This window comes from Asparagus officinalis, chromosome 1, assembly GCF_001876935.1.
Source record: "Asparagus officinalis chromosome 1, Aspof.V1, whole genome shotgun sequence".
In the NCBI taxonomy this organism is placed as follows: Eukaryota; Viridiplantae; Streptophyta; class Magnoliopsida; order Asparagales; family Asparagaceae; genus Asparagus; species Asparagus officinalis.
The window spans coordinates 108389973-108401300 of record NC_033794.1 but is presented as its reverse complement, the minus strand read 5'-3'; the positions used below and the strand labels follow the sequence as shown (position 1 = coordinate 108401300).

The following is an 11328-nucleotide window of genomic DNA, read 5'->3' as shown; positions in this document are numbered from 1 at the left end:
ACACCTCACTTGTCCCCCCTATTGGTCCCATATTTTGGGTCCTTAAAGAATTTTTCCAATTTTAATTATGCATATTTAGGCTTAATTTCTGGGACATTATGCACTGTCTAGATTAGTACGTAGTAAATATTTTTTAGGGATATGCGAGAAACCTTGGCCAGGCATGGCGATTATTTTTGGTATATGAGGAAACTTTGGCCTGAGTCCCACCTTTCATTTTCACACTCCAGATTAGGGAGATGGGATCAGACCAGAGACGCGCTTTACTTCATATTCTATGAAAACGCGCTCGAAAAAAATTATGCAACAAATAACCATAGTTTCAGTGGGCTTCCGAATTTAAGGCCCAACACCTAACGGCTACGGGTCAGACCAATTTAACAGTTCGGCCCGATTACGAGGTAGCTGGAGGCACGTGCTTTACACGTGCTCAATGTTACTTCGACCGCCCTTCTCCCTATATTAGTAAAAATTTTGTTCGCCGTTGCCTCTTTCGCTGTTAGCTCTCTTTTCTCTTATCCATTCCCTTTCTTTCCCTCTCTCTGAAAACCCTAATCCTCTCCCTTCCCAAAGTTCCGAGCTTTTTGATCTCACGCGAGGTAATTCGATAAAAACCCGATATTTTTCTCTTTCGTTGCTTGCGTAGGAATCTTGTCAAGTTTATTTTTAATATATGGGATGGAAATTTTCAGATTCTTCAATTTCTTGGCGTCCAAGTACGTTTCTTGGTTTTTATTATAGATATCGTAAAAGATTTGGATTTATATGGACATAAGGATCACCTCAAATTATAAATATTGAATCGATGGAGAGAACATTTGAAAATACTTAAGCTAAGCTTTATTATTGGATAGGAATGGATAAGAATCAGATCATTCACAAACCAAATTGTAGAACATTAGGAATTTGGCACAATGAGTAAGGATCTTGGGTCTTTAACAATTCTTGAAATGATTTATGTATTCTCAAGTCTTTGGTAACCTGTGATGGCAATGCATGTGATTCTTCAATTTTTTTACAATTAATGAAGCTAGTGAAAATAGAAAAAAAGGGGATTAAAAAACTTTTTATATGAAGAGAAGGGAAGGGACAGACCGCGAAATAATTTGTATGGGAAGACCAAACCATGTTTCCACTACATTTAAGTTATTTTTTTTGTGGGAGGAGAAAGCTAAAGACAAAATAGTTTCGGAACAAGGAAGATGTATTCTCTTCAGCTTTTGTAACATTATGCTACTAGACAAATACATATGCATACATATTTGCACAACAAGACAACTCCTTCATGATTCTGTAAGCTCCATTCCAATTTCTGGATAAATGGATTTCGTTCTGATTAAGTATTCAAATAACCTACCAGCTTACCGTGTTTTCCGGGACCTGTAACATTCTAATGTTCCTGTTTTTGTTCGGCATTCTGAACCTATCATTGTGCCTTATAACCTTGGTCTGAGGTAGTAAATAAGGTGCTCACCCTCTTTTTTTGCTAGAAATTTAGGAAACATTTAAGTCCTTCGTGCTTTTTGTTGTATTTGTCGGTTAAAAAATGAAGCTGAGAGAGTGGGTGTCCTGAACAACTTTGTGGATTTGGAGCGTATGGAACATTTCTTAATAATAAATTAGTGTTCGTCTGGTATTCGGAGCTGAAAAACTATCTGATGTTCCCATGTTTTTTACTTGAAAACTGAATGACTTGCATTTCTAACATTTTGTAATTTTATGCTTGAATTATAGGCTTCTTCGAACGAGAAATGAGGGTCTGAGACAGCGACTATGGCTTTGATAACACATCAAACACAGGTGTGGTTATAGAATTATCAATGATTTATTAATTTTATTTATTTATCTGATTTCTTGTCCCCATTTATGTCATAAATGCTTTTTTTTTATTTCATTAACCAGATAGCTCATCCCTCATGGTAAATGCCAGCTGCAAGTTAGCTTTGTACTTTATTTTACTTTTGTTGTTTATGTCTCAGAACATGGTATATATATTGATGTGATTAAAGATATATATGATAGAGTAACAACTAGAGTAAGAACTAATGAAGGAGGGACTAAACCATTTCCTATTACCATAGGTTTACGCCAAGGGTCAGATTTAAGTCCTTATCTTTTTGCATTAGTTATGGACTAACTTGCTAAGCACATTTAGGATGAAATCCCATGATGTATGTTATTTGCCGATGATAATATTAGTAGATAAAACTAGAAGAGATATTATTTCTAAAATAGAAAGATGGAGACAAACTCTTGAATCTAAAAGGTTTTAGAATTAGTAGAACAAAAACAAAATATATGGAGTGCATATTTAGTAAAATTAGGAAAGAGAGCTTATGGTACATATTGATGGCCAAGAATTACCTAAAACTGATCATTTTTCTATTTAGGATCAACCATTGGGCATGATGGTGACATAGAGGATGATGTTATGCATCGAATCAAATTTGAATGGTTGAAATGTAGGTGTGTTTCGGGAGTCTTATGTGATTGTAGAATACAATAAAACTAAAGAGAAAATTCTATAGGACAGTTATAAGACCAGCTATGCTTTATGGGTCAGAGTGTTGGGCAATTAAAAAAATAATATGTTTAAAAATGAGTATAGCAGAAAAGAGAATGTTGCGATGGTCTTGTGGGTATACATTAAAAGATAAGATGAGAAATGCGTGCATTCGTAGTAAATTAGATGTTGCGCCTATTGAGGATAAAATAAAAGAATAGATTAAGATGGTTTGGTCATGTACAACAGAAACCCTTTAGTGCACCGATTAGGAAAGGCGATAATATTAGAGTTAATGGGGCTAGGAGATCTAGAGGTAGACCTAGAATGACTTGGTTAGAAGCAATTAAGAAGGATATGATTAAGACTAACTTAACGGAGGTGATGACTCGTAACAGAATGGAATGGAAAAATAGGATTCATATAGCCGACCCCAAACATTTGACATAAAGGCTTGGTTGTTGTTGTTGTTGTTGTTGCTGCTGCTTATGTCTCAGTTAGCGTGAATCTTGTCTCACTCAGCGTAAATTCAATGTCTAATCCATCACACAAAACTCAAGACTGTCTGGTATCAGCAGCATGTATGTGTATTCTAAGACATTAAATGTGATTCCATTTGTTTTTCAGTGTATAGAGTGACTAGAATTAAACTCTATTTCCTTAAGCATATATTTTCATCTTCTCTATTTCTTCCAGACCCTTTGATTTTCTAGTGGAGTTTGAATTTGCTTCCCTGCTAAGAATCTAACTGAAGTCAATAAGACTGGTTTATGCTACCTGCTAACTGGTCTCTATTACTTCTTTCTCTGGTCTTTCCGCTACCTTCGTCTCCTAGGCCACGATTTTTGGTATTCTGTCATTTTTATACAAAGGCCTAATGTGAGGCTGACACACAAGCAGTAAACATGCAGACATATGCACATAGGCATATATAATACATGTGTATTTACATGTTACAGCCATTGAACAGATGCATGCATGCAACAAACATCATTCTCTGATTAAATTGTCAGTTGCTTGACTTCTACTGCGTCTTTAAGCCCCTTCTTTATGGAATAGGATTTTATGATTGATTTGCTAAGTCATGATACTGCTTTCTGTCAACTATAAATCAGAATTAGAGTTTGACTGTCATATATACTGTTTGTGCTTCAGGGTCCTTATCAAACTGCTTACTTGAGACCTAAACCATGGAGCCAAGGGTTGAAGCTTAGATCTTCTGTAGCTTTTCAGTTGGTTGACAAAACAGTTGCATTTATCCCATTGACGCATCACATCTATTTGAGGTAAGATAAAGAATTATGTGGTTTCATGGCTGCTTATCTTTGAAGCCTATATGATTTACTCGTGACCACAAAGAAAAGTGTGTTTCTTTTCATAGGATGCTGATGTCGTTTTATTTAGCTAAAAAATGTGTTTATCTACTTAAGGTCTTTTTATTACCTCTTCACAACAGTGGCATGGTTGATACAGACATTTCACTTTCGATTTTATAAGTGTCGCACTTCATTACCCCTTCTGAATCTTTGTTTGCTTCTTTTTACTGGTCAGGCCCCTTCATATTAATTTGTCAAAACGAAAACCTTTCAAAGTCTTGTCATTTAAAGGCAATGCACAGAATGATGAATCAGATCATAGCAGTGGTAGTTCCAAATTCACCAAAACTCCTGTTCAATTCTCTCATACACAAGAGGAGCGAGAAATAATAACAGAATCGCCTGATGTACAAAGTTATCCAATGTCCTATGCATCCGAAGATGGAGAGGACACAACAGCAGGATCTCTTGCCATTCAGAAACTATTCAGGAAGTGGCTGTTGATGCTTCGGACACAGACATTTAGTCCAGCAGGTGAAGTTTTGGGTGAAAAAGTGGCAGAAAGCAAAACATCTGAAGATCAGACAGTACCTTTAAAAGGGGAAGCAGGACAACTGTTGAAATCCACACTAGTGCACTTCCTGAAGCTTGATGCAGCAATTAGTCTCCCACTATTGATGTTGTAAGTTTTTACATCAACCTGTCGATTCCTTTGTTTTAAGCTGTTATGATTTACTGCAGCAAAAAGTTTCCATTTGGACATGTTGGTTAATATTTACCTTAGAAAAGATTTTCTTTTATGTCTTCATCTTTGTATGATTCCATTTCTCTTATGATAGTATTGGATACTTCAGTCATCATTAGAAGTGAACATGCAGTTTTTATCGATCGCTGCAATCCTCTTTAATGAGCAAATAGTGAGTTAAAGTATTATTTCAAGTAGTTTTAAGTTTTGAAGTATGTCTGTTTCCGTCACATGGGCAGCTGACACATTCTTCCAGATCCGGGAATATTCTGTTGATAATGTATACCTTGACAGCTATACTACAAGAGTAAATGCCAAGAACCTACATTTTTTTACAAAATTATTGAGTTTGGTTCCCAATTTTGACAGACTTTTCCTCTATAGTTAGCTCCTAGATGGTTGTACAGCGGGGTTGAAATCAATTCTTTCCCTTCAATTGCTTCGGCTAATATTAAATGTGAAATAAAGTACCTTTGTAACAAACATTAGTGGTTTGATGAAATACATTGAACAAAAATGATTTTCTTTGTATTTTATGTTGAATATGAGTGTTTGTGTTTCGACGAAATAATTTATTTCCAGTTTTATTGTATTTCTTTAAACAATTTTGTAACATTAAAATTGTCAAGGTGTTTCTTTGAGTCTTATTTGTTATGAATTTAAGCTAAGGGTATGTACGTCAAAGCCTATGTTGCATAGGGGCGTGTACGGTACCGGTAGGGGTACAGGTACAGGACATGACAAATTCGTAAAAGGTAGGTAAGGTATGAGGACACGGCTAAATAAATATTTATATACACATGTATTATATATTGGAATTAATAATTTAATATGAGAACAATGATGAGAATTAAATTTCCTATAACATTTTTTTGTTTCTTTTATTATGTGGGTTTTAAATTGAAAAACGCTAGTTTTTACTTTTTAGACTAGACATTCAAAATGACCCTTTAAAATATAATCCGGAACCTTAGCTATGTCCAACGAGTTTGAAGAAGTTGCTGTGAAGTGTAGGACATATGTCCAAAATATTTATGACAAGTGTTTTAATTTAAAACATATATTTTACAATTAAGTACATGCCCGAATATATGTATGCATATATACAAGGAGTGTCCAAGAAGTTTGGGTACGGGTACGTGTCAGGTACGGGTACGGGTACGGCTTCATATTAGAAGTACCTAGGTGACATAGGTGAAAGCAAAGCTAAGGGTGAACAGATTGAGTTGATTCGGGAATGAGCCATGGAGACTGACAAGTGTGCTAGTTGGGGGTAGGAATATGATTATATGCAACAATGACTAGAGATAGGCATAACCTGATTAATGGCGCTTTCTCGATCCAGTCAAGACACTTTATCTATGGAAAGAGACAACAGGAGTCAAATATAGGTGTATTTTTGTCATGTAGGGCGAAATTTTTTCACAATAAATTACAAAAAATAATTGGTATTATTGAATATTTAAGAGGACATGAAAGAACGTAATATAGAGCTCCTTTTTATTATTTTCTTTCTCTGTTTTTCTCTGATGTTCTTTTAATCAATGTCAGTTAGGGGAAGGAACATGATTATAAGCAACAATGATTAGAGATAGGCATAACTCGATTAATGGCGGATTCTCGATCCAGTCAAGACACTTTATCTATGGAAAGAAACAACAGGAATCAAATATAGGTGTTTTTTTGTCATACAGGGTGAAATTTTTTCACAATGAATTACAAAATAATTGGTATTAATGAATATTTAAGAGAAAAGGAAAGAACCTAATTTGGAGCTCCTTTTTATTATTTTCTTTCTCAGTTTTTCTCTGATGTTCTTTTAATCATGTCAATTTCGATATCTTCTTTAGAAATGGCATTTTTGTATTTATAATTTTCTTGTGCATTATTATTTTAGTTTCTGCATTTAAATAACTAATGATCATCTTGTTCTGCATAATCAGACCATAGTTCATCCATGTGAAGATTTATTTAAATGTGTATTTATAAATATGAAAGAAAGCATGTGTTTATGTGCATGTATATTATGTGTATATTTATGTTTGTCTACACATTTTTTAATAAGCAGAGTTATTGAAATGTGTGCATCTATAATATAAATAGGAAGAGAATTGTATTTGTTCGTTTGTGTATGTATAATTATCAAAATCACCTATGCATAAGATTCCCAGAAAAAACTAACTGGCTCAACAAACAAGCTATCCCCCACCCCTTCCCGTGGGTACCGTGTCCATGCCATGACGAAAATTGTACCTTATGTCTCGTTAGGCTGAGGTAGCCCCCCTCCCCCTTATGTCTTTCTGGCATGAATGAGATCACTGTTATGAATAGCGGTAAATAGCTCCGCAATAGCGGCGCTAATAGCGTTAGCGGTCCCTTCCCGCGACGCTATCGCCCGCTACGCTATTGTGCAATAGCGGTGACATATTGTGGAATATGTCTGTTCGTAAAAACGGCCAATAGTGTGTCATAACAGTAAATAGTGAGCGATTGCATTCGAAATTTGCTTTTTGACTGCTATTCAATAGTGTGTCATAACAGTAAATAGTGAGCGATTGCATTCGAAATTTGCTTTTTGACTGCTATTTAAAAGCGGTTTGAGGCTTATTAGTGAGCGATTGCATTCGAAATTTGCTTTTTGACTGCTATTTAAAAGCGGTTTGAGGCTTATTTTTTTTTTAAATTAAACTCAACCATTGACCATTGCATTCTACCGTCTCCTGTGATTTTCAGCATACTCTCGCCACCTCTCATAGCCTCTGGCACCTACCTTAAATACTTCATCTCACCTCCTTCATCGTGAGCTCCTCTTAGGGTCACATGTCTATTTCATGTTTATGATCTCTTTAAATCATCCAATATGTACTTTTAGATTTTTCAGATTTTTTTTAAATTTTTTTAGTATTTATACATATCTAAATTAGACCGCTATTTGACTTTGCGTTTTTTACCGTTATTTTATCGCAATAGCCCGAAATAGCCTTAGCGATACCTCACCGCTACGCGACGCTATCCGCTATCGATAACCTTGAATGAGATATAGAAGTTACTTGCCTCTAGCTTGTGGGTGACATTGAAAATTCTAACTCTGTCACGCCCCGGTTCCAAAACGTAATAGTTTGGAACATGACTCGGCCGACAATGTAACCATACGGTCATATTCACGCCTTTGGATCATCCTGCATACAGATATATTGCCAACAAGAACTACAACATAGAGCATGTAACTAAGATAACAAAGGAAATAGATAGATAAGGAGATCTCTGAAAAGACTTCTACTACAAGTCCACAACTATCCCAAGTAGGAAAAAGGAAGAAATACATCATAGTCTCAATCAAATCACTACCTAAGACAAATGAAATGGAGAACTGATAGAATCAATGGTGATCACTGCCACTGAGCCTGTCCCTCGAAATACTCTCGGTCCTGCGAAGAAAGAACGGTCCCCGAGTCTGGGGTACGCAAACCCCAGGGAGTCAGAAAACTCCCAACAAGCATGCAAAATGAAGAAAAATATGCGCGTGCAAGTGTGTATGGCATGTATAAAGAAGAAATGAAATTCTAAATTAAAGGTAATACAAGAAAATGCTAATTTTAGATAACAAACAAGGTCTATCACAAGACACAATACATTATTATTATTTTAGGTGTTATTTAAATTAGAGAAGAATAATTTCATGTATATAAATCGGGTTCCCGTAAACCGTACCGGGAACACGGTTTCAAGTCAAGATGGGCCCTTAGCTCTTATATATATTTCTGAATATCAAGAATGCGCATAAACCCGCTTATATACATGTTATATTCTTCGTCCAATTTCCCTTTATAAACCCCACATTTATTGATTTATTTTAAGTGATTGTGCATGAAATATTATTCACTAACCACAGAGTCACCGTGGAACAACTTTCGTAAAATTTATGAAAAATAATTGTGACACAAAACATATCCAATCAAAAATGGTGCATTGTCTAGTCAATGCTATAATAATAAGTCAATGCTATAATAATAATATTAGTAATCAAGAGAAACTCCTCACATCGGGATGTCGATGTCAAGGGTATAGCCATGCTATGATAACACGTTTATGAATCATATTTCTTGACGGAAGTCGTCTTCATACACAATCAACCCTATTCAATGTCACTAGGTGATCAAACATAGCATCAAGTGATCCAATAAGCATCAAGAGATCAAACAATATCCTCATTCATCTTAATGAACGGAAAAATAACTAATTAACTTAATTGTTTAGTGTCAAGCGGGCCCAACAGTTTTAATTTGACAGCATAGAAATCTCAAAAAACTGATTTTTAGTGAGCAAAAGACTCAAACGGGTCTGGAATCTAGTATTGGATCCTAATTGGGTCAAACGTGTCTGAAATCTAATATTGGATCCAATCGGGTCGGTTTGAGTTAAAAAACAGACTAAATGATTTTTTTTTGTGTAAAACTACAAGCCTTGGGATTCAAACTCTGGATTTGGGTGTAATAATCAAATATTTATGAAGCTTAAACCAATAATACCAGTCTTTTTGTACGTGGTCATAAAGGACTACAAACTTGGACTTAGTCTTCAACCTATTTACACCTCTTGCAATCAATTTATTTACAACTCTTGCCATCCATCTATTTACCTAAGAAGCATAACATCATGGAAGAATAGTATCCCTAGGTTAGAACCCACCCTACATGTCTCTAGTGTTGGAACCCAAACCAACAGGTAGCTTGAAATATATATAAACCAAATGAACTCCATAAAATATATACTTATGAAGACTAACAGATAAACTTTACACTAGCATTCAAGGTATGGATCAAAAAGAGACTACAACGAAAATATACCTATACATGATTTAGGTATATTTCACAATGGAGGGCACTGGTTGTTAAATTATTTCACAATGAGGCTATACTAACCTGCTCATTCTCCCAATACATGACTACCAACTATTCTCGAACAAAAAATTATGACCAACTCTAAGGAGCTTGATGCCAGGTTCATTGCTAGCTGTCAAGGCATGTCAATTCTACTTGGAGGCTTTTAGATTTTAAGATGGGCACTTTGTCTTGTAAGAAAAAGGGTCACTTCGTTTTCATATCATCTTTCTTGGATTGAGAAATTACTTAGAAAATGAAAGAGTTTAGTCTTTATTATTAGATACTTTTTTTTGGGAAAAGCAATGATGCTCTTTGTAGATGCTAATGGATCTCTCTTTTTTCCGTTTAGGATTTTTCTAGAGTTTTTTTCATTATGACATGGTCACGTGGAGATACAAGATATGACTAGATTTAGGATTTGCTCGTGTTGTTGGGTTTTGTATTATGAAAAATGTGTGGCTTTTTTTATTTCTTATATGTAGGTATATACCTATCAAGGGTGTTGTTTAGTGAAAAGAAAAATACTCACTTTCCTGGGGCCTTGGTCCGAATAACCTTTTGACCAAATAGTTAGAAATGGGCTATAGTGAATTTCAAATACTGCATAAGCTGCACGCTGTCTTTTAGTGTTAAATTAAATCTGATTTAGCCTTTTGAGATAGCCTTAAATGTGATGAAATGAAAAAAAAATGAGATTCTCCTCATGTGGTAACCATCTTGTCTTGCAGCATTCCTTTCTACCTACATTGAATGACTGCACAAGTTACATGCTGTGTTTTTAAGTTGACATCTGATTTAGCTTTTTGAGATATGGTCTTGAAATTTGATGAAATGAAGCAATATGAGATATTCCTGTTGTGTGTTAATGTTTAAACCATTTTGTCTTGCAGCATTCCTTTCTATCTGACTGTCAGAATGGTTTATGGAGCTGAAGTCACAAAGGAGTTAACTCCAATGTGGATTCTTGGGCCACTGATTGTTGCTCTCTATGTAAAGATTATACAGGGCCTGTGCTCTCTCTATGCATTTTGTTTCATGCTTGCTGTTAGATTGGTGAAGAACTTGCCGTCCTACTATCACTTGGTTTCTAGTTACATATCTGAAGGGAAACTCAAAGCTTATTTGTATCTTCATTTCTGGAAGCCTGTCGAAGATGTTAAGAACATGGACTACAAGCTGTTGTTTGCTAAAAAGATGAAACAGCTGCAGGAATGGGCTGTTGAGAAGTACCTTGATTATGTTGAATCAATATGGCCATATTATTGCAGGACTATCAGGTTTTTGAAGAAGGCTAACCTCATCTAGATTAAATCCGATGGAAATTTATGATTGTGTTTCATTACATGCTTTTGGTTATTCTTTTGCAATGGTAAGGTGGTGATTTTGGGGGATTATCTGAATTTTTATGTTGAGTTAGATACGTCTAATTGAAGAGCGAGCTTTTCCTTCTTTTATTTTTTCCCATTTCCCCCCTCCATTGAGCATGTTCTTCAAGGAAAATTAGAGATTAGGCGGAAAGCATTGTATGTTGTAAATTTTCACCTCTTATATTTGGGTGAAGTCCCTTCCTGTATACTACTTACAAAATTGATAGAGAATGTTTTCTTTTCGTATCTGGAGACAAAATGCAAAAGATATTTCCTATCTTTAGGGGTTCCCTTACTAACTTAAACTGTGATTTGGCAAGGTATTTTTTGGTTTTTGCAAATTATTTTCACTCTGAGGAATGCTTTACCAATTCGTAGTTATTGAACTAGACTATTGATCCTTTCTGGAGCGCACAGTTCAACACTTGGATCAGATAGAAACTGAGATATCAGTTTTGTGCTTGAGATCCTTGAATTGAGGCATCCATTGCTTATTTATTTTATCTTTTTCCTG

General features: G+C 35.3%; 1 protein-coding gene across 1 annotated transcript; it reads left to right on the top strand.

Moving 5' to 3' along the window:
• Positions 482-11093, top strand: LOC109828903. Its single transcript, XM_020395891.1, has 5 exons — positions 482-599; positions 1735-1800; positions 3659-3789; positions 4055-4501; positions 10338-11093. Exons 2-5 carry the CDS (start codon positions 1774-1776, stop codon positions 10750-10752), a joined length of 1020 nt encoding a protein of 339 aa, XP_020251480.1. The 5' UTR covers positions 482-599; positions 1735-1773; the 3' UTR covers positions 10753-11093.

Excerpts from the sequence above, each read along its gene's own strand:
- LOC109828903 (XM_020395891.1), top strand. The coding sequence starts at position 1,774 with ATGGCTTTGATAACACATCAAACACAG. Across the intron at positions 3,790-4,054 it reads ACGCATCACATCTATTTGAG|GCCCCTTCATATTAATTTGT; the intron begins GTAAGATAAAGA and ends TTTACTGGTCAG. Across the intron at positions 4,502-10,337 it reads AGTCTCCCACTATTGATGTT|CATTCCTTTCTATCTGACTG; the intron begins GTAAGTTTTTAC and ends TTTGTCTTGCAG.